Raw genomic sequence first — 24,543 nt, 5'->3', positions numbered from 1 at the left:
TCATATTACTTATTGGTAGCTATCAGAGCCATATCATATAATTCATTTCACCAGGGACAGGCAGCACGCGTGTGTGTGTGTGTGTGTGTATTCACCTAGTTGTGTTTGCGAGGCTTGAGCTTTGCTCTTTCGGCCCGCCTCTCAACTGTCAATCAACTGTTTACTAATTACTTTTTTTTTCTCCACACCACACACACACACCCCAGGAAGCAGCCCATGACAGCTGACTAACTCCCAGGTACCCATTTACTGCTAGGTAACGGGCATTCAGGGTGAAAGAAACTTTGCCCATTTGTTCCTGCCTGGTGCGGTAATCGAACCTGCACCACAGAATTACGAGTTCTGCTCGCTATCCACCAGGCTACCAGGTCCCCATATATATGTAAGTCAGATGTGTGTGTCACATCTACCAGGTCCCCATATATATATGAAGTTTTCATGAATTAATATATTTCCTCAATTTTTTCTTATGAAATGATAAAGCTACCCATTTCATTATGTATGAGGTCAATTTTTTTTTATTGGAGTTAAAATTAACGTAGATATATGACTGAACCTAGCCAACCCTACCTAACCTAACCTAACCTATCTTTATAGGTTAGGTTACGTTAGGTAGCCGAAAAAGTTAGGTTAGGTTAGGTAGTCGAAAAAACTAAGTCATGAAAACTTGGCTTATTAGGCAAATCGGGCCTTGCATAGTAGGCTGAGAAGTGCGTTCTGGCTACTAGGTACGACATATATATATACACACACCTTAAGTCTTACACCGAGGACCCCCAAGGTCAAACTACTTACCTTCCCCAGGATGCAACCCCCACAACAATTGACTAACTCTGGGGTACCTGTTTACTGCTAGGTGAACAGAGGCATTAGGTGAAAGGAAATGTACCCCACCATTTTTGCCCTTCCCGGGATTCCCGATTGTGAGTAGTTATATTAACTTGTGATGAGTGTTCAGGTTATATAGTGGTGGGTGTTTGTGTTATACTGTAGTGACTGTGTAGGTCATAGAGTGGTGGCTGTTCATGTTATATATTAGAGACTAATAATTGGTTCAGAGTTGTTGGCCAAGTCTCATTGTAATTACCAACCTTACAGTTGGTATATATAACACTGCTTTATAAACATCAAATCAGCGTACAGATCTGCCATTAAGGGCATTGAAATGTTGGTCCTAAACATTAGAAAACATTTAAACATAAATGACCATACCATATACACATCATAACTGCAGTATATTATTTAGGGCTCTAAAGGTCATTTGGGATTTTAATATGTTGGTCAAATGTTTGATCAAATTAATACATGTTCTCCCTGAAATAAAATGGAATGAATAAAGCACAGAATCAGAGTCTAAATCATCAGAGATGGTTTCAGACTCTATACAGACTAATGTAGGATTAATGCAACTTATAGTACAATATGCATCCTAGTTTATTGTCATATTATAAGCAGTCCATTGATGTCAAATTTCCTGCCCTGTAGTCATACAGTCAAGCTAAGCACCAGGGTAATCACTTCTTCAGTATAAATTATTTTACAGGAAAACCTTTATGTATCAAGTCATCCAAAATACAGTATCGGTACTGTATGTGAATTTGTATAGGAAATATGACCCCCCCCCCCACAATGATCTCTTTTTTGATATCTTTAAAATGCACAGTACAAGTTTTTTCAACACAAAAGAAGACACGAGTTCACTGATCAATGCTTTTGTAGTTAATCACTTGTGAGATTTGGGAATACAGTACAATAGTTAATGGACACTGCTTTTAGCAGAAAAGCGGTGCTGTTTCTGGCGGGAAAAAAGAGATAATTGCGCAGCGCGTCCCGCAAGCGCAGCGCGGACGGTACAGGTGGCTATAAATAGCCGAGGGAAGAGGGCTGAAGCCCTCATTTTTGCGCCTGCCTCGGTCCGCCGCACTCGAAACTGGTAATAAGCTGTTAATATTTCCAGTAATAAACTGGAAATAATGTGGTAGATCCAAAATTATTCTTCAGTCATCTTGGTGTCTTTGGGACTCGTTGAATACTACAAAAGACTAAACCTATTAGTCTTAGATATTGTACAATTTATCTCTGTTCTTGATGACAAGTGACTAAATACTAGGTATGAATAATGCACAAGTATCTAATCTTGATGACAAGTGGCAAGAGTATTAGACATGGATATAAAAACTAAGAATATTTCAGTGTCTTACATTGGTATTAAGATCTATGTACATCATGAACTTATGTGTTCAGGAAATATATTCTAAGAAATAGAATTTTGTCCTTAAGACCTTTTAATAACTTGTTAATAAAAGTGCATTATAAGGTTCAAACATTATTCTATTATTTCATAGCTGTGATTTTCCCTGATGTTAACATATAAATACAAGACAAATAAATATTTACAAAAATCAGTCAGTTAAGTCTTTGGCTACATACACAAGCATGGCAGCTTCGGTCCCCCGTTGCTCCCCAAACACTGACAAAGTTTATTTCTATCATATGGTCAGTTTGTCTTATTTCGATCAGTGGTAAATTGTCTTATCAGTGGTTTGTCTTGATCAAAATCTTGATCAGTGGTAGATTACTTTTGATAATCATTATAAGCATCAAACATGACCATTCTACAGCTCAGACTTCTACAAACTGTCTTTGGTAACTAGAACATGAAATGTCAAATTCTATCAGTCAACTATTCGTAACTGTGATTTCAATAAATACAGTAGAGTGAATAATGTCAGTCAATACAAGTTGTGGTTATGGTACCAGTTTTGAGTTTCTGAAACATAAAAACACAACGATTCATCCAAAACACTCCCACACGCTGATCACTGCTCAATCACGCTTTCAACCACAGAGTACACTTCATCACGATATGTATTACATCTTAACACTATTGCCAATGGCATGTGACAAATATTGTCTATAATGTCAACTGTGAGTTGATATAGCAAACTCTACTGTCAAATCACCACATCATTTGACGTTCTTGGGACAAACAAATGCCATAACATCAGATAATCCCCACCATTGTGGCCTATGGTTCATGGGTTTGCACTAAATATTAAAAATAAATTACTATAAATATAACAATATTAATATAACAATAAGAACAATAATATCCCCTATAGCTTATTATGGCTTACAGTATTTTTTCACGGTGAGAACTTTGGTTTCAATTGATAATAGATTTTTTAATTTAAAGATATTAGTCTGAATGATTTTGTTTGTGTGTGGGTGGGAAGTGGGATCGACAGGAACACAGCAACATTTTAAGACAAGCTACAGCTAATGGAAAAATGAGATTAATGAACATTAACTCAATTAGGATTCTGTAATTTTTGCTCAGTAAATGCTGTGTGGAGAAAAAGCCACAGGTTACAAGCACAAACAAAACTTAACAACAACAAACAGATATGACCATCCAGACCAAACCTCACAGGGGAAAACAGAGGTCACACTTCCCGTAATTCCTCTCCAAGATATTGTCTTATCTGAAGATACCCACTAGACCATATCCAAAATTTTCAATGTGTTCACCCAGAGCAAAGATAGCATTGTAAACCCTCCCTTTTTAACCTATGTCCAAAAGAAGAAAATATCCTTTCGCAGAAATCATTGCCAAGAAAGCCTATTTGAACCATATAAAATACTTGAGCGTAGGAATGTTTGATTGCTGCCATGAAACCCTAAAGGTTGTTGACAGATATAATTTGGTTAATCCATCCAATAAAGGAGGAGACCTTGACGTAGACTCCAGGAACATCTTGCCGACCGCACCCAAAGCCCCACGATACAAGTCCACTTAGCTCGTAATATCCATCCACATTGCAGACTAGAGGGCCACCACCATCACCCTGCAACATGCCACATCATAATATAGGATCACATCTTAAGATGTTTAGGTGACTGCAATGGGACATCAGAGGCTTAAGCAAAATAAAACTTTATTTATTTACAAATGCATAAATGAAAATTTAAGATCCATTGTGAAGATCGCAAAAAGAATCTGATGAGACTGATTATAATAACAGAAACTGTCTTACTATGGGTTTGATACAGTTTATGCACATTTTAAAAATAAAAATAATTTTTGCTTTTTGCTGCACTAAATGTAAGACTTTCCTTCACAGGCCTTCTAAAGCCATTGACATTTCAGTCTTTGGTGACATGGTATGTCTGCAATTAAAAATACATGAAAAGACAGTACAGTAATCTCACCTGACAGGCATCATGTCCACTCTCCCCACCAGCACAGAAGGAGGAAGCTGGCAAGATAAAGATTTTCTCGGTAACGGCGTTGATTTTCCTGACACACTCATTATCCGACACTACAGGCACCTCGGCCTCCCTCACACGCAAGGGAATGGGCCCAGCTGTGTAACAATAACACAGTATTAAAAAAAAAATAACACTTTCTGCATGTTTTTACAAAAAAACAGAGTTGACTGTAACCTCTAAGCCTAAGACTATAGAAATACGTAAACCCCTGTGTGACGTGCTATAGAGAAAACAGATTGCTATTACATCTATCAAGGAAAAGTTTCAAAATAGGATCAGAATTTAGGAATAGGGTTTCGTATGTGTAAGTAGCATAAGAGAATATGTGCAAGAAGTGTATGTTCAGCATGTTTAGGGATTTAAACAGGGGCTGTGTGTTGGCTGAAGACAGAATTTGTTATAGTTCTGATAGATAGTTTGCAGTGGATGAACCCCATGGACAGATACCATCATTTAGATAGGAATAGATTAGCAAGTAGTATAATGTGAAAATGTATGGGGATTCTATGGGGGGGGGGTGCAGTCTACTTATAAAATATGTATGGGTGTTCTGTGAGGTACTACAGCCTAATAATTTAGATGTATGGTTCACATATGAGGTGATACAGCCCCATTATAGAGAATGATGCAACCCGTTCTCGCAAATTTAATAAGTTAATATTGACTTATTAAATATGTGCATAGGTGACATACTTAACATAATAGATACCCTTAAAAAGATTCATAGAAAACACCGACCTTACCTAACCTACTTAGTATGTTAAGATAAGCATCTTATTGCTTCGTAATTACAATTATTACCTAACCTATAGCAGGTATAGGTTAAGTAATAATTGTAATTACGAAGCAATAAGATGCTTATCTTAAGATACTAACAAGGTTAGGTAAGGTCGGTGTTTTCTATGAATCTTTTTAAGGGTATCTATTATGTTTAGTATATCACCTATGCACGTAGTTAATAAGTCAATATTGACTTTACGAATTTGCGAGAACAGGTTGAATGACGATGTGCCAGGAAAAGTACAGCGAGTCAAAAGTTCTTCAAAATCATGAATAAATAACACATTATAGAAAACTTAGAAAACAAGTATATACTGTATCAGTTTTAAAGTGCAAACTAAGTTATTGGAATAAGTAAACTTCAGAGTACCAATCATTATTATTATGATCTAGACTTACTTTCACCCATGTAGCCATAACCTGTAACAGTGCATCTGTTGCCGGCCACCTGACTAACGCCTCGTGCAGGGAGGCACACTAGGCACACACCCTCCTTCAGGTCAGCATGGCCATACAGCTTGAGAAGTGCAATGTCGTTATCCAGCGTCTGAGAGTTGTGGTTGTGATGAATGTAAGTGGTGGCGACGCGCAGAGTCTGGGCTCCCGGGGAACCAAACTTGGTGGTGAGGTCATGGTCACCAACTCGCACATATATGGCATCACCAGAGCGGACAATGCTATGGTAAAATGAGAGTGAGGAAGATGATTAAGTGCTGACATTCCAGTAATATTTAAAATTTTGTACATCCTTAGTTATGACATCTTATTCTCTCCAGCATCCCTTTCGAGACTGTGGTCAGTCACAAATCTAACTAACCCAAACCCTGGGTTTAATGTATGAAAGCCTCAAGGCTGTTCCACTGGCATGCCATAGAGACTATACCATTTCTTTATTACCAAGTGAACCTGTTAATAGTAACATTATGCCCTCCTTAAAAGATGACACTATATAATTTGCTAAATTAATTGAACAATGCTTATGTTAGCTTCCTTCTTGTTCAATATCAAGTGTCTGTCTCATCATACCTTTATACTACCCTACTGAACTGCTGTATTATAAGTCATGCCCAAAACACTTTACGTATTAATGGCCTTGATAAATATGCATACGTACTGTACATTGGAACAATTTTTAAACCACTGCATATTATTACAGTATTATGTACAGTATATAAAAAAAAATTATTATTATTATAATAAAGATGTGAGATCACTGGATTCTTTCATGTGTAGATCAGATATACTGTACTGTATATACGAATGAGCTTGAGTGGATATAAATAGGAGCTGCCCTATATGGGCCAATAGTTCTTCTGCAACTTCCATATATTATGTTCTTAAGTTATTATTTGTCATCATTCTTTTCCTTAATCTTATGTTCTTCAGTTATTATTCTTGACACTTTTAACTGACTCTAGTGTTGCAGTTTAGGAAGAAGGTTATTATGGCTGGGAGTTTCAAAAGCCTTGCAAAGATCAACAAATAAACGTACAGGGTACTCATGTCACAATTACAAGCTCCATGAAACTTTAGCTATAAAATCTGACAACCAAATTGTATTTTTTTGTTATATGTACAAAAGTTGTTACATTCTTGTACAGCCACTAGCATGCATAGTGTTTCAGGCATGTCCTTATTCCTAATTTTCACACACACCTTTCCCCAGGAAGCAGCCCACAGCAGCTGTCTTAACTCCCAGCTCCCTATTTACTGCTAGGTTAATGGGGCATCAGGGTGAAAGAAACTGCCCATTTGTTTCTGCCTCCACCGGGGATCGAACCCAGACCCTTAGGACTATGAACCCAGAGCGCTGTTCACTCAGTTGTCAGGCATTGCAATTTTAAGTTGCAATGTTAACTTGGTATGCATTTCTCACTCACTTGGTGACACAATGGGCAGCAGTAAGGACCCACTGAGTGCCAATCAGTGCTCCACCACACAGGTACTGGTTGAGGGAGTTGATGAGAGCCACCTGCCAACACCACTCTCCAGGAAGGGCGTCTTCTCCGCCTACAACACGCCCACTCCTCTGTGTGCCCTTCACACCACACACATATTTGTTCCTCACTGCCGACTCGGGTGTAGGTCTCAATACTTCAGAGGGTGCTGCACGCAACAACAAGAAAATAATTTTTAGTGCATATAATTACGAATCTATACGAAGTTGTATACACCTCTTTCCTTTGGGTCACTGCAAATATATCATTCACACATTCCTTTATATTGTAATTTTGTTAAATATCGGTTTAATCTGTTCTAAAATAGTGATTTACATGCTACACTTTTGACATGTCAATTTTTTGCTGCTGCAACTAATTGTCAGCAATGATGAGCTGTTATTTAACAATAACACTCAATTATCTAAATATATTTAGGTTAGAAGGACACTGATTATTAAAAAAAAAAAAAGATAAAACATTATCAATTAAAAACTGCACTCGAAATTAAATTCAAGCCAAGCTAAAAGTTGTGAAAGCTATATAACTTACAAGTACTGTATATAAAGTCACTGTTATCAGTACATACCTTGTGTTACATTTGCCAATGGTGTGTAAGGCCGCTCATGTTGGTGCTCTGGCTGGTATGGTTGATACGGTGGCTGTTCATAGGAAGGTTGTTTGTTAGCTGGCTGACCATACGGTGGGTGCTCGTAAGGTGAATGCTCATATTGTGTGTGCTCGTAGGGTGGATGCTCGTATGGTGGTTGCTCATATGGTTGATGGTCATAGTTATGAGGCTCATATTGGGGTGGCTCGTAGGAAGACTGGTCGTGAGGCGTCTGGTCATACGGGGGATAATTTGAGGTGTCAAACGGAGTCTCCTCGTACACATTATGTTCATAACCGGGCTCACCATATGGCTGAACATACGACCCTTCGAAAGGATGAGCCAGTACTGTGTCATTTCTTGCTGTGTTTTGAATCTCCTCATATCGAAGAACATCCCTGAGGGCAGACTTTGGGGAGCAACATTCTGTGCTTGGTTTACTACACAGGAACAAGTCTGTCATCTCAGCATTTCCTGCAAGGAGAGATCAGATATACCTTATTCCATTTAAGCTATTTTCTAAATTTATCATTTCAAATAATGTTTAGAACAAAGTACTTACCAAAACAAGTGAAGGAGAGGAATGGCTGTATGCAGGTACCGGGACATTCAGCTCGTAGATCAGGTGGCTCAGTTGTTGGCGCAGGTGTTGTTGTGGTGGTAGTAGTGGTAGTGGTTGTGGAAGTAGTGGTGGTGGTTGTTGGAGGGCGTGGAGGTGGTGGTGGCTGTTGGATGGGTGGTGGTCTATAAGGATTTTCTATTGGTCTGTGATGTGCAGGGGGACGTGTGAAAAGTGATGCTAATGTCTCAAATGTTGGTGAGATTGGCCTCTCCGGAGGGGGTCGTGGTCGGTAAGGTTCCCTGGCAGGTGGTGGCTGTGGACGGTAGGGTTCTCTGATAGGTGGTGGTGATGGGCGGTAGGGTTCTCTGGTAGGTGGTGGTGATGAATGGTACGGTTCTCTTGTAGGTGGCGGTGTTGGTAGTGGCGTCTGATTCTCGGCACGGTTGTCACAGCAGACAGTGCCTTTCTCACAACCAGAAGCTTCGACCAAAACAGAGGGTTGGCTGCAGAAGGATGAAACAAGGGTAGGAAGACAGGTACCTGGACAGAGGGGTAGAGATGGAGTAGGAGGTGATCGTGAGGGAGGGGTCTGTGGTGTGGTGGTAGTGGTGGTTGTTGTGGTTGTGGTTCTCACAGGTTGTGAGGAGTTGGTGGAAGGTTTTTGTTTGGTTGGACGTCGCTGAGTGACACAACACCTGCCTCCTCTAGGACACACTCCAGAACGGTCAACTTCATCACAGAGGAAGGCAAAGAAGCCAGCAACACAAGTGCCTTTGCAACGCAGCTCTTGTGGAATATCTCTGTTGGGCTTAGCAGTGGATATTGGCTGACGGGTGTAAACTGTGGTGCGGCGAGTGGAGGTGCTGGTGGTGGTGGTGGCGCTGGTGGTGCTACTGGTGGTTCTTTCTGTGCTTGTTATCTCTTCCTCCTTCACATTCTGATGAAGCTGTTGCAAAAGTTAAGATTACAATATTTAGTCTAAAAATAGATTGTAGAATACTAGGAAATTGTTTATGAAGTCATGAGAGAAATGCTTCACACCATCAATGCCTTGATATGAAACAGTGCATATGGAGGAGACTATGATGTAGCTTAACAATAAGTGAACTGGGAAGGCATTATAAAGCTGTCTTGAATGATGTTAGTGGGGGACCATGATTTATGTCCATAAATACATATACACATATATATATTTTTATTTTATTTTTATTTATATACAAGAAGGTAAAATGGTTTGTGAAAGTACATACATTGGTCATTATGTAGATTATTTTTTTTAAATTAGGGATTGATATAATAAATAATGTATTTATCCACTTATTTGCATGGCATGTTTGCATAGATTTAGTCTGACTGGGAATATTAGGGAGATTAATTTTGAGTGTGATATTCACGAGTTTTATTACAGTTAACAAGAAGAGTTTCAAAACATGATTACAATTTAGGAATAAGGTTTTGTAAGTGTAAATAGCACAAGAGAATGTCTGGAATGCATGTATGTTTAGCATGTTCAGGGATTTAAACAGAGGAGCTGTGTGTTGTCTGAAGGCAGAATTTGTTATAGCTCTGATTGCAGATTTTTGCAGAGTGATAATGGGCTTAAGGTAGTTTGCAGTGGTTGAACCTCATGCACAGATACCGTATGTTTGATAGGAATAGATTAGCGAGTAGTAATGTATGAGAAGATTGAGTGGGGAACATAATATCTGATGTTTGAGTGTATACTAACAAATTTAGAATTTTTTTTGGCTAGGTGCTGTATGTGAGTACTGAAGTTGTTTCCTGTCTACGTATCAACCAAGTTACCTTCCCCTCATTTTTACTATTAATTTTGACACTATCTGAAGGTGTATTTGGTTTGACAATTTTTTTTTTTTTTTTTTTTTTTTTTTTTTTTTTTTTTTTTTAAGTTTAATGAGTTTGTTCGTTGACTTCCACAAGTGGACTTGGTTTTATTTCGTTATTTAAAAAATTATTTAGTGTGTGGAGTTGGCATTTGAAAAAATGAAGGTAATATCATCTGCAAACAGTATAGGTTTAAGAATTTTAGACATATTTGATAAATCATTCATGCATATAACAATTTAGAGGGGTCCTAAGATGGTGCCTTGTGGCACTCCTATTGAGGTGGTAGAGTGGATGATGATGTCATTGATGGCTACATATTGGTGTCTGTTACTGAAAAATTATCACATATAGTTCAGAGTAAGACCTCAAATTCCATAATGATGACATTCAAGTAGGAGGTGGTTATGATTTATGATATAGGCAATGAAAAATTAAAAACACAAAGGTGAAAATAAAAAATATATGAAAAATTGAATGTAATATGTATTACAAAAATGTAGCTTTCTATGGTATTGTCTAAGCTCACTTATCTGGACTAATGTATATGGAAAGGACCCTTCATTAAATAAACAGAATTTTTACAGGGAAAATCCTAAAACGACCATATTTTGCAATTTTTGGTACCACAACCAACAACGTGATTTGAATTTCCATACACACTTTAAATCAAAAATATAATTAAAAAGCAGAGCTTCAGCTTGTCTTGTTGTAGTTTACCTTCTTGTTTGATACTATACAGTAGATCTTGAAAAGTGTAGTTCTTGAAAATTTTGGCCAGATAACCTAAATATTTGATTCAGCAGAATTTGGATAAGTGAGTGCTAACAGTATGTAAATAGCTTACACTATTATATATCGCCATCAAATGAACTGTGCACTCTACACATTATGTGTATTGTATACATCCTAGTACACATTAATGAGCCAACTGATCTCTGTCTCATATTAATTGAGGAAGCCAATCTCTGCCTCCCTTAATTACAAAGACAATTAATCTCTGGCTCCCTCCATTATTGTGAAAGTCAACTAATCTCTGGTTCTCTCCAATACTGTGAATGTCAACTAATTTCTGGCTCTCTGCATTACTGTGTTATGAAAGTCAACTAGTTTCTGGCTCCCCCCATTACCAGAGAAGTTAACTGATCTCTGGCTCCCTTAATTAATAAGAGCCAGCTGACCTGTTGCTCCATCAATTATTGACAGTCAACTGACCTCTGGCTCCACTGTGGACTTCTTGGGGTTGAGAAGGACAAATTCTTTAGGTGGGTCATCGACGTCAGCGAAGAGGTCACCGGAAACACAGCAGCGAAGTCCTGTCCGGCAAAGCTGACTGACGTCCAAGGCTGCCTCGCAGTACTCACTGATACGGTTTGCCACACATACTCCAGGGCACACTCGCAGGCCTGGTGAACAATAACAGTGTACTGGCAGAGGTGAACAATAACAGTGTACTGGCAGGGGTGAACAATAACAGTGTACTAGCAGGGGTGAACAATAACAATGTACTGGCTGGGGTGAACAATAACAGTGTACTGGCTGGGGTGAACAATAACAGTGTACTGGCAGGGGTGAACAATAACAGTGTACTGGCAGGGGTGAACAATAACAGTGTGCTGGCAGGGGTGAACAATAACAGTGTACTGGCAGGGGTGAACAATAACAGTGTACTAGCAGGGGTGAACAATAACAGTGTACTGGCTGGGGTGAACAATAACAGTGTACTGGCTGGGGTGAACAATAACAGTGTACTAGCAGGGGTGAACAATAACAGTGTACTGTATTGGCTGGGGTGAACAATAACAGTGTACTGGCAGGGGTGAACAGGAACAGTGTACTGGCAGGGGTGAACAATAACAGTGTACTGGCTGGGGTGAACAATAAGAGTGTACTGGCTGGGGTGAACAATAACAGTGTACTAGCAGGGGTGAACAATAACAGTGTACTGTATTGGCTGGGGTGAACAATAACAGTGTACTGGCAGGGGTGAACAGGAACAGTGTACTGGCAGGGGTGAACAATAACAGTGTACTGGCTGGGGTGAACAATAACAGTGTACTGGCTGGGGTGAACAATAACAGTGTACTGGCTGGGGTGAACAGGAACAGTGTACTAGCAGGGGTGAACAGGAACAGTGTACTAGCAGGGGTGAACAGGAACAGTGTACTAGCAGGGGTGAACAGGAACAGTGTACTAGCAGGGGTGAACAGGAACAGTGTACTAGCAGGGGTGAACAATAAGTGTACTGGCAGGGGTGAACAATAACAGTGTACTGGCTGGGGTGAACAGGAACAGTGTACTAGCAGGGGTGAACAGGAACAGTGTACTAGCAGGGGTGAACAGGAACAGTGTACTAGCAGGGGTGAACAGGAACAGTGTACTGGCAGGGATGAACAACAACAACAATGTACTAACAGGAGTGAACAACAATGTACTAACAGGAGTGAACAACAGCAACAGTGTACTAGCAGGAGTGAACAACAGCAACAGTGTACTAACAGGAGTGAACAACAATGTACTAACAGGAGTGAACAACAGCAACAGTGTACTATCAGGAGTGAACAACAGCAACAGTGTACTAACAGGAGTGAGCAACAGTGTACTAACAGGAGTGAACAACAACAACAGTGTACTAGCAGGAGTGAACAACAGCAACAGTGTACTAACAGGAGTGAGCAACAGTGTACTAGCAGGAGTGAACAACAACAGTGTACTAACAGGAGTGAACAACAGCAACAGTGTACTAGCAGGAGTGAACATTAACAACAGTGTACTAACAAGTGAACAACAGCAACAGTGTACTAACAGGAGTGAACATTAGCAACAGTGTACTAGCAGGAGTGAACAACAACAGTGTACTAACAGGAGTGAACAACAGCAACAGTGTACTAGCAGGAGTGAACAACAACAACAACAACAGTGTACTAGCAGGAGTGAACAACAGCAACAGTGTACTAGCAGGAGTGAACAACAACAACAGTGTACTAACAGGAGTGAACAACAACAGTGTACTAACAGGAGTGAACAACAGCAACAGTGTACTAGCAGGAGTGAACAACAACAACAACAGTGTACTAGCAGGAGTGAACAACAACAACAGTGTACTAACAGGAGTGAACAACAACAGTGTACTAACAGGAGTGAACAACAGCAACAGTGTACTAGCAGGAGTGAACAACAACAACAACAGTGTACTAGCAGGAGTGAACAACAACAACAACAGTGTACTAGCAGGAGTGAACAACAGCAACAGTGTACTAGCAGGAGTGAACAACAGCAACAGTGTACTAGCAGGAGTGAACAACAACAGTGTACTAACAGGAGTGAACAACAGCAACAGTGTACTAGCAGGAGTGAACAACAACAACAACAGTGTACTAGCAGGAGTGAACAACAACAACAACAGTGTACTAGCAGGAGTGAACAACAGCAACAGTGTACTAGCAGGAGTGAACAACAGCAACAGTGTACTAGCAGGAGTGAACAACAACAGTGTACTAACAGGAGTGAACAACAGCAACAGTGTACTAGCAGGAGTGAACAACAGCAACAGTGTACTAACAGGAGTGAACAACATGAAAACTAAAGAATTGAAAATATAAACTACAAATAATATAATTTGCAAAATAATAATATTAATAGTAACACAACTGAGGAATAATTTAAAAAATAAAATTATTGCAGTAAGAATTATCATTCCTTATATATATTTACGGGCTTGAAAATATATCAAATCATGATATCACTTAATATATTAAGAAGAAAAGAGACATTATAGAGCAGTGAGACTCACTGCTGGAGGGGGCATAAGCTTGGGCCTTGGGAGGAATGGTGGTCGGCTCTTCAGTAGTGCCCGTCTCCTCCACCTCGAAGTCTACGGACTTGGTCTCCTCTATACTCTGCTTCTCCTCCACCTCCAGGGGCTTCTTCTCCTCCTCCAGGGGCTTCGCTCCTGCCTCTGGCGAAGGGTCGTCGGGCGTGTGGCGACGGAGGGGCAGGTCCGTGGAGGGTTGGGGCGTGGGCAAGGGGTCTCCTCCGGCCTCTACCCCGTTCACCACCGTCTCTTCTCCGTCTATAATGCCGCCCCACGTCGACAGGGCCTCCGTCACCGACGTCGTCTGTAACACACACATTTCAATTTCTTTATCATGCACCCCATCCTGTGGGCGGTGGTGGTGGAGTGGGTTACAGGGGCACATAATGGGTACCAGGAACCCCATAGTTCGTTTAGCTAAGCAAGTGACAATCTTTTTGAAGCTAGTTACACAATTGTTAATGTTATATATATACATATACAATCATTTACACAAATACATATACATATCGATAATCTGGACCGCCGCTCAGTATAACACATTTTATTACCAAACATTAAGATAATACGTATATGATTTAGATGTAAAAAGAGTAACCAATACGCCTTCAAGCCCCCATGCCTGGGGATCTACAACCCAAAATTACTTTTGACCACTAATTACTTAACATAAACCAGCAATAAGAGCTATCACCAACTCCAGTCCCAGACAGTACTCGGCTCCGTTACTGAAATCCTTAAATATGTAAAGTATCGAGTCATTGCTCATCCTTGCCAGAGTGCTCCTCAACCACTCTTAAAAGAGAGACTAACAAATATTTACTTAATATCATGGCATTGATTATAAATAATAATTACATGTAACTAGTTTCACTCACATTTATCCTTCTAATAAGTTATATTTGTGTTCCTCTTTATCTTAAATTTGTATTTACCAAGTATTATGTAATTTCTACATTTATTGTCATCTAATTTCTTGCATTTCTTTGTTAATGTGTTTACTCATGTCCTTGGGGTGAACAACGGTGTACTAGCAGGGGTGAACAACGACAGTGTACTAACAGGGGGTGAACAACGGTGTACTAGCAGGGTGGACAACGACAGTGTACTAACAGGGGGTGAGCAACAGTGTACTAGCAGGGTTGAACAACGACAGTGTACTAACAGGGGGTGAACAACGGTGTACTAGCAGGGTTGAACAACGACAGTGTACTAACAGGGGGTGAACAACAGTGTACTAGCAGGGGTGAACAACGACAGTGTACTAACAGGGGGTGAGCAACGGTGTACTAGCAGGGGTGAACAACGACAGTGTACTAACAGGGGGTGAGCAACGGTGTACTAGCAGGGGTGAACAACGACAGTGTACTAACAGGGGGTGAGCAACGGTGTACTAGCAGGGTTGAACAACGACAGTGTACTAACAGGGGGTGAGCAACGGTGTACTAGCAGGGGTGAACAACGACAGTGTACTAACAGGGGGTGAGCAACAGTGTACTAGCAGGGGTGAACAACGACAGTGTACTAACAGGGGGTGAGCAACGGTGTACTAGCAGGGTTGAACAACGACAGTGTACTAACAGGGGGTGAGCAACAGTGTACTAGCAGGGTTGAACAACGACAGTGTACTAACAGGGGGTGAGCAACAGTGTACTAGCAGGGGTGAACAACGACAGTGTACCAACACTAACACCCTAAATTACTATTTTAATCTTATGTTCTGCAGCCCGTCTTCCTCAGGTTTCCCAATGTCAAGAAAGTGTCGTATTATAGTGCCCCAGGGGGCCAGATTCACGAGAGCACTTACGAACCTGTACATCTTTTCTCGATCTTTGGCGGCTTTGTTTCCAATTAATAAACAGTTAATGAGCTCCGAAGCACCAGGAGGCTGTTTATAACAATAACAACAGTTGATTGGGAAGTTTTCATGTTCGTAAACTGTTTAATAAATGTAACTAAAGCCGTCAAAGATTCAGGAAAGATGTACACGTTCGTAAGTGCTTGCGTAAGTGCTTTCATGAATCTGGCCCCTTATCTTGACCTACCAGAGGACCCAAAACAGAAAACGGAACAGCATGTTAATTTCGCGAGCCGCTACCATTGTCTAGTACGACGATTTTTGGTCTTAGGTGAGAGTATACGTCAAAAATGCGATGTTCTATTAGGAGGACGAGTCGTCTATGTTCCGAAGAAAATGTTATAAGAAGGACTCCAGTTATTTTTTTATATTTATATTTATATATTTTTTATATTTACCTTGTATTTCTTTTTTTTCCATTTTGTTATTAATGTAAATAAACTACTGTACAATAAGCTACATCTAATAAAATAAGCTACATCTACTGACTCCATATTGTAATTGTCTATGCCTGTTATCCTTAATTATCACCATTTTTTGCATTCATTGATTTTTCCATAGACGTTCTCATTTTGTTAATTTACTTCTTTAGTATTAAGTGTTTTACCACCTCACACTTATTTAAATTTGTTGTCTATTTATTTTATGTTTTGCCCGAAACCCTTTAGGCAATTAGTGGGTTCATTAGCATGTTTAACTCTTGTCCCGACAATTGTACATTATTCTTCTTTGTACACAAATTCTTTTAGATAATAATAATAATTATTATTATTATGATTATTATTATAATACATGTATAAAACTCTGCACTGCACTGCTACTCCTCTGCAGTGCAGGAGTAGCACTGCACAGGAGTATTATCCTGACCTTAAGCTCTTCCTAGAAGGCTGTAGCGGAACCCTTGGACATCACACGAGAAACAATTATAATTTTGATATCCCAGGAGTGCGACTTGACCAAAGCAAAAACGCTCTGCAAATCAAGGGTCCTAAACTGTGAGGTGACCTTCCTAATGAGATTAAAAAATTGTCCTTATCTTGTCCAGTTAACAAGAAAAACTAAGCATTACGTTATTAACTTTAAGTAACCAATTTTTCTTACCTTTTCTGGTCCTACATGTGAACCAGTGTTTTGGTGGTAATTGTGAACATTACTTATTATTTACCTCATATTTGATGCTACTAAATACTGTTATTCCTATATATACCATAAAGCATTGCATGCTGTTTTTCTTATTCTACTTTTATAAATTAGTAACTTCATATTAATTGTAAAAGCAACTGTTGTTTATGAATGTCTCTTGTTTAATTGTGAATTATTTTCAAAACCTTCAACAGTTCAATTATGTTCCCACATCTCCGTTAATTTTAAGTATTCCCTAATGACGCCTGTTCATTTGCTCAGACTTCTTTTCATGTTGCGTCCTCAAACTTTTAAACACCCTAACTCTAATCTGATGTTATGCCGGAATGCTCACTGCGCATTAGTGACTTCATGCAACGTACATGTCTTACCTTGTCTTGGCTGCCGGAAACGCTGTGTGTTAGTGGCTTCACAAGAATGTAAGAACACAAATGGTATGTACTCTCACAATCTAATGTACCGTCTTGTATATATATAAATACATACAAATACCTATGTATTTTTCTGCCTCAATTTATGTACGTCTTTGTACATACCTATGTACAAAGACGTACATAGGTATGTACGTTAGTGTATTATTATTATTTATTATTATTATTATTATTATTAATGCAGTAAAGTAGAATATGAAATAGTAGAATAACTCTTCTTCTTGATGCAGACGAGGAGTCACAATACCGTGGCTGAAATATGTTGACCAAACTACACACTAGAAAGTGAAGGGACAACGACGCTTCGGTCCGTCCTGGACCATTCTCAAGTCGATAATGATCCAAGACGGAACGAAACGTCGTCGTCCCTTCACTCTTCTTGACGATACATGCAGTTGACATGCAGAGTTTATCCTCCCTAGCTGCACTCGAGTAACTCCAGCCAGTGTTTTAAAAACAGATATTTCAGGAAATCTAAGGGTCATGAGCCACAGTATTAGATTAGATGACTAGTTGGAAAGTCAGGGCTTAGGAACTGAAGTTCTGCCCTTCAACAAACTCTATTAGGCAGGAAGTGTTAGTAATAAGAGGAAGACAGGTGGTGCTTAGCCTCCCCCTTGTGTTGTACGGTACTAACCTCATATTCCTGGTCCTCTGTTGTTTCCGTTGTAGAGTCTGCGATGGCTTCAGTCTCGCCGGCTGCCTCGCCTGCAATGTCACGTAATTGCCTTGTTAGTAATATGGCCCGCCATGTACTACACAAACTGAAATGACTGTGTGGCTATAGCATGTTGGTTTGAATCAGCAATGGTCAGCTAACCAGCCAAACTATCAGATTATCTCCTTGTGTAGATATCCAACACATTAGATTCAACAGAGCAGAAGTTCTTAAACAGACGGGGTATATAATCTTACTGAAGGGAACATACGAGTCATAAATCATCATCCTTCCACCACATAGTTACAAAAAGTACCATCAAAACAGGAGGATGGATTGGGTAATAATAATAATAATATTATTAATAATAATAACGAACTATTTATTTAAAAAATATATTGCACACGGTACAAGGTCGTCCTTTACTGAGATCTAAGATGATCTACCATATAGTAAAAAGGGCATTTAGTATACAGGTACAATGTAACTACAGGCTACAGATGTGTGGGAGGTTACAGATACCACCACTACAGGGCTGGTTCACTCCCTTACAGCCTAAAGCTGCAGCCACGTCTACAGTCATGCATCAGGTCAACAATGAGTCTGGCCTACCGATACATCACCATGTAACATCACCATGTATCATCACCATGTATCATCACCATATATCATCACCATGTATCATCACCATGTATCATTACTATCGTGTTTAGTGTTCAGGGGGAAAATTATATGTGTATTCGAGTTCAGGATATTTACCTGAATTACCAGAATTTACCTGTGAGCCACTACCACTATAGTAGCCTCGATGAGGACAGAAAGCCGGCGGCTTGTCAAAGCTCTCTCCCCCCCATTTATCCTGATGATTTTTATTAGCTGGATTTTAAAATTCAACAGTTTTGGCATATACGGCTTCTGCGCGTAGGCCGTTCTGTGGGTTTATAACCCTGTGGGTGGAAAAGCATCTCTTGTTCTCAGTCCTACATAGTGGCTTGTTTAGCTTGACACTGTTGCTCCTTGTTTATGTTACATCTGATCTTGTGAAAAAATTGTCGGGATCATCCATCGTCCGGTGCTGAACTTTCTCCAAAGCCGCTACATCTGTAGGAAGATGAAGTCTCCACTTCCCACGCTGGAATACAATTATCCAAGCGGGATATTGAGAGTTGTGTCTCCTTGTGGTGTTCAGGATATTATGGTGTGTTGAGAGTTGTGTCTCCTTGTGGTGTTCAGGATATTATGGTGTGTTGAGAGTTGTGTCTCCTTGTGGTGTTCAGGATATTATGGTGTGTTGAGAGTTGTGTCTCCTTGTGGTGTTCAGGATATTATGGTGTGTTGAGAGTTGTGTCTCCTTGTGGTGTTCAGGACATTATGGTGTGTTGAGTTGTGCCTCCTTGTGGTGTTCAGGATATTATGGTGTGTTGAGAGTTGTGTCTCCTTGTGGTGTTCAGGATATTATGGTGTGTTGAGTTGTGCCTCCTTGTGGTGTTCAGGATATTATGGTGTGTTGAGAGGAGTTGTGTCAGACATAGCCATCATCCGGGGGATGAGTTACATGTATACTATGCATAAAGTGGTGAGGTGAGGTGATGCATCGGTCAGGTAAGACAGGTAAGATATACCGGCACTGATCCAAAGTGTCTCATTTTTGTAAGTCATTGAAGAAAACATTTGGAAAATGACTAGCTACAACATTATCTACTCCCACAAACTGTTACAGCTGATTATATGTGACTGTATATGTAACCCACCACAGCTAACATCTTTATAATTTAAGGATGAGGAAGTTTTAGCGTCGCTATAGTCATCAACATTTATTGCAGTCAAGAGTTTATATACACGAGCGTCTATAGTCTTACAAAGGCATTCTAACAGCCTAGTTAAAGTCCTATATATTGCAAATGTCCTGCAATATCTATCCATTCAATTGTGTAACTGTAGTATAAAAAAATAACTCAAAATATAATAATTTATAAAAACCTCTGGTCGGTACATAACTAATCTTTAGTCTTGCATTTCTACACTCCGTATATCTGATTTAGTTATCCACACATATATACATATACACTCCTTCTGAAGATGTATTAATATATGAAAGTACTTAAGGAAATTCCTGTTTCAATTTTCCTCCGTGGTCTGACACTGTCATAGACATATAAGGTATTATCTCCACTACAGAATGATAGTATTGTGAGGTTAGTATACTGGTATTAGTCACCTGTGAGGGGGAGTTAACACGAGGGTTATACAGATGTTGTGGCAGCTGTTGACACACACACATGAACCTGTATATCAGTTCAGGAACCTGTGCATCAGTTGATTGACAGTTGAGAGGCGGAGCCAAAGAACCAGAGCTCAACCCCCGCAAGCACAAGTAGGTGAGTACATACTCGCTACTAGGTGAGTACAAGGTTGTGGAGTTGTAATCTACCGACTATAACATGCTCCAGTAACGTTAAATCAGCGAAAGATTAACGTTATATCAACGTAGAATAAACTTTTAATTAACGTTATATCAACGTATAATCAACTTTTAATTAACGTTATATCAACGTATAATCAACTTTTAATTAACGTTATATAAACGTAGAATCAACTTTAAAGTAACATTACATCAACGTAGAATCAACGCTAAATTAACGTTAGAATCAACACTGAATCAACGGTATATAAAGGTTGCTTCAGTGTTGCGTCATAGTCGTTTGCGTAGATATGCCCCCGGGGGGGGGGATGGGGCATATCTACGCAAGAAGTCTTGGGTCTCAAGAATAACATAGTGAAAGTCTTTCAGCAAGAGTCAAAGGAAGAGTGACAGAGTGAACAAGAGATCAGTCGTAATATCATACAAGCTTCAATAGCGATAGTCAGAAATAAGTCAACTTTAATACTTACTGAGTATAAGTAAACAGAAAATTATCTATCACAAATTTAAAAGCTAAAAAAGTTAAGGTTTATCCAGGTGAAAATGCATTTGTTTACACTCATATATATATAACATAACATTAGGGGCCTGACAGCTGAGTGGATTCGTAGATTCGTGGTTCCGGGTTCGATCCCCTGTAGAGGCAGAAACAATGGACAACTAAAGCTAAGGAGCATGTATATAAGTGGCTATAGCCTGGGGTAGGCCTATACACTATGGTACTAGGCCTATCACACGACCGCCAGCATTCCTATACACTGACTGCCCCCCCCCCCCTCCCGCCGGCCTGGTGTGTGAGGTCAGGAGACACACCAGCAGGAGAGCAGGTGTGTAGGTCACCACACCAGCAGGAAAGCAGGTGTAGGTCACCACACACCAGCAGGAGAGCAGGTGTGTAGGTCACCACACACCAGCAGGAAAGCAGGTGTAGGTCACCACACCAGCAGGAGAGCAGGTGTGTAGGTCACCACACACCAGCAGGAGAGCAGGTGTGTAGGTCACCACACACCAGCAGGAGAGCAGGTGTGTAGTCACCACACAAACACCACTTAATATTTACAAAGGAAACTGTTATATCTGGCCACCAGAGGTCAGGTCAAGACGATTCCAAATGACCAGTAATAACAGACGTGACAAAAATAGCTACAGAGAAGGTGAGGGTTTGGAGTCGAGGAAGGACCGGCCTGTAGGGGTGGAGGGAGGATTCACCTGGAGGGGTGGAGGGAGGACTCACCTGGAGGGGTGGAGGGAGGACTCACCTTGAGGGGTGGAGGGAGGACTCACCTTGAGGGGTGGACTCATCTGGAGGGAGGACTCACCTTGAGGGGTGGACTCATCTGGAGGGAGGACTCGCCTGGAGGAGTGTAGGAAAGACTCACCTGGAGGGGTGGAGGGAGGACTCACCTGGAGGGAGGACTCACCTGGAGGGAGGACTCACCTGGAGGAGTGTAGGAAGGACTTACCTGGAGGGGTGGAGGAAGGACTCACCTGGAGGACTCCTGGGGCGGCAGCACGCCTTGCCTGGAGGGCAGAGGTCCGCGCCCTGGACCACCTCGTGACAGACTTGGGCCGCCAGGGAGTGTAAACACTTGCCCGGACACTTCTCTGTCTCTGTGGCCGTGGCCAGAGAGTCCAGCAGCGCTGCAAGAGAAGCCACAGTCACACACACCAAACACCACTCAGAGACTACACACAAACACAGCACCACTGACACACACACACCAACCAAACACCATGCAACACATATTACACTTGTGTCTTGGTGGAAGACGAATGTACCATCATTGCCGGTGTTTATACAAAGGATATATTGGCGAATTATATTCCGGTTCATTCTTACGTGGTGCTGCTGTTGCTGGTGCCCGGGTGTTCTGGTCGAGTACTGACCCAGCCACCACCACCACCTCGACCAGCCTGCGGCGGTGGGGTGCGCATCATGGTATCCAGGTCGTCTTCCCCCCAGGGAGCGCCACCTGGAGGTCTTCCCCCCAGGGAGCGCCAACTGGAGGTCTTCCCCCCAGGGAGCACCACCTGGAGGTCTTCCCCCCAGGGAGCGCCACCTGGAGGTCTTCCCCCCAGGGAGCGCCAACTGGAGGTCTTCCCCCCAGGGAACACCACCTAGAGGTCTTCCCCCCAGGGAGCGCCACCTGGAGGTCTTCCCCCCAGGGAGCACCACCTGGAGGTCTTCCCCCCAGGGAGCGCCACCTGGAGGTCTTCCCCCCAGGGAGCACCACCTGGAGGTCTTCCCCCCAGGGAGCGCCACCTGGAGGTCTTCCCCCCAGGGAGCACCACCTGGAGGTCTTCCCCCCAGGGAGCGCCACCTGGAGGTCTTCCCCCCAGGGAGCGCCACCTGGAGGTCTTCCCCCCAGGGAGCGCCACCTGGAGGTCTTCCCCCCAGGGAGCGCCACCTGGAGGTCTTCCCCCCAGGGAGAGCCACCTGGAGGTCTCCCCCCCCCCAGGGAGCGCCACCTGGAGGTCTTCCCCCAGGGAGCGCCACCTGGAGGTCTCCCCCCAGGGAGCGCCACCTGGAGGTCTCCCCCCAGGGAGCGCCACCTGGAGGTCTCCCCCCCAGGGAGCGCCACCTGGAGGTCTCCCCCCAGGGAGCGCCACCTGGAGGTCTCCCCCCAGGGAGCGCCATCTGGAGGTCTTCCCCCCAGGGAGCGCCACCTGGAGGTCTCCCCCCAGGGAGCGCCACCTGGAGGTCTCCCCCCCAGGGAGCGCCACCTGGAGGTCTCCCCCCAGGGAGCACAGTAAGCAGGAAGGGGTGAGCCTGGCCGGCAGGCAAGGAGGGGTCAGGCCGGGTGTGTAACGGTTCTGTTGTTACGTAAAGTATGGTGACAAATAAACACAGACACTAAGATACTATATATATATTTGGTCGAATATACAGAAGTACACAGGTGATACGTTGGTGTGAGTTGAGCGCACTGAGCGTTGGTACAGTATCTCGCAAGTGTCTGCTCTAGACCACACTTGAAAGTAGACTAGTTAATGTTCGCTACACCGCTGCTTATATTGCTCGGGCATCTCACCGTGTTGCCCGGGCAACGCCTCACCTCATTCATCTCCTAAGGTTGACAGGAACATTAACACTATATTTGGAGCGAGTATATTATTGGGATAATCTACTCGCTACAGAACTCCCCCTCCCAGGGGATGAAAGGAAAAATACTTGATCAAGGAACTTAGCTGGTCGGCGAATTGTACGCCCTGCTCGCTTTACATAACCATCAAAGTTAACTTCCTCCTCTTCGCTGATGTCATCTAACTGGGGTCGTAGGGTGGGAGGTCGCACGTACAGGACCGTCCGTAGGATCAGGTTGTAGTGCGGCTGGTAACTGGGGTCGAAAAGTGAACTGCGTAGTCGGCGGATGTGTCTCTGGATTTAGCAGTGTTGCAGACGTTGAGACGAAGCCTGGAGCAGAGCAGAGAGCTGAGTGAGGCCGGAGTCGTGGAGCTCTATGTGGGAGAGCGTGGCGGCTCGATTGAGAATTGTGAGTGTCTAAACTCGGGGAGCGAGAGCGTGGCAGCTCGATTGAGAATTGTGAGTGTCTAAACTCGGGGAGCGAGAGCGTGGCGGCTCGATGCGGTCGTAGTCTGCTGTCTGCTCTGTGTCGAAGCTGTAGCGTCTTGGGTTGATTAGGACTGTACACGCCGAGTACTACATTGTTGACTGTGGAAATTGTAGTCTGGTACTAAAAGATGTAGGCAGTGTGTGGACAAGCTCGGTGTAGCAGGAGAGAAGAATGTGCATAATTGTTGCGTCCTTGGGTCGCTGGTGGAGCATTTAGATCCGGGGCGGATGGGCTCGGGCACCAGGACATTAGGAGGTAATGTAGGCACGTAGTTAGGACAACGAGGGTTATACTAATTATTGGGATAAACCGGTGTATAACCAAGCCACGTACCACCACCGTGGTACAGCCAAGGTAATCACGCGTCTCCGGAATGTTAACTCGAGTCACTGTTGCCATGTCCTCCCTTGTAACTCTTCCATAAGAACAGGAGTTAGTGCGCCCCCGCCCCGACCCCGTGGGGAGTTGGCTAACCTGCTGGTCCACACCACTGATTGATTGATGAAGTTTAAGCCACCCAAAATGTGGCACGGGCATGAATAGCCCGTAAGTGGTGGCCCTTTTTGAGCCATTACCAGTATCAATAGATGATACTGGAAATCTGTGGAGGTGCGACTGCACCCTGCGTGACGGGAG

The 24,543-nt window shown here is 42.2% G+C and overlaps 1 protein-coding gene across 2 annotated transcripts in view; it reads right to left on the bottom strand.

The window, feature by feature from the left end:
- Positions 1-2,185: 2,185 nt before the first annotated feature.
- The window catches only part of LOC123772376 (protein masquerade-like), a 65,901-nt gene continuing 43,543 nt past the window's right edge, over positions 2,186-24,543 (bottom strand). The window contains exons 3-12 of one of the 2 annotated variants that reach the window (XM_069324273.1): positions 21,821-21,973; positions 17,890-17,960; positions 13,800-14,124; positions 11,222-11,412; positions 8,162-9,107; positions 7,579-8,073; positions 6,933-7,158; positions 5,452-5,729; positions 4,213-4,367; positions 2,186-3,848 (exon numbers count right to left, since the gene is read on the bottom strand). In XM_069324273.1, coding sequence (XP_069180374.1) covers positions 3,681-3,848; positions 4,213-4,367; positions 5,452-5,729; positions 6,933-7,158; positions 7,579-8,073; positions 8,162-9,107; positions 11,222-11,412; positions 13,800-14,124; positions 17,890-17,960; positions 21,821-21,973 — 3,008 coding nt within the window. In that variant the 3' untranslated portion in view covers positions 2,186-3,680. The remainder of the gene's footprint in view (positions 3,849-4,212; positions 4,368-5,451; positions 5,730-6,932; positions 7,159-7,578; positions 8,074-8,161; positions 9,108-11,221; positions 11,413-13,799; positions 14,125-17,889; positions 17,961-21,820; positions 21,974-24,543) is intronic. The other variant, XM_069324274.1, reaches the window with a different exon arrangement.

Source organism: Procambarus clarkii, chromosome 14, assembly GCF_040958095.1.
Source record: "Procambarus clarkii isolate CNS0578487 chromosome 14, FALCON_Pclarkii_2.0, whole genome shotgun sequence".
In the NCBI taxonomy this organism is placed as follows: Eukaryota; Metazoa; Arthropoda; class Malacostraca; order Decapoda; family Cambaridae; genus Procambarus; species Procambarus clarkii.
This window is presented reverse-complemented; position numbering and strand designations above follow the sequence as displayed.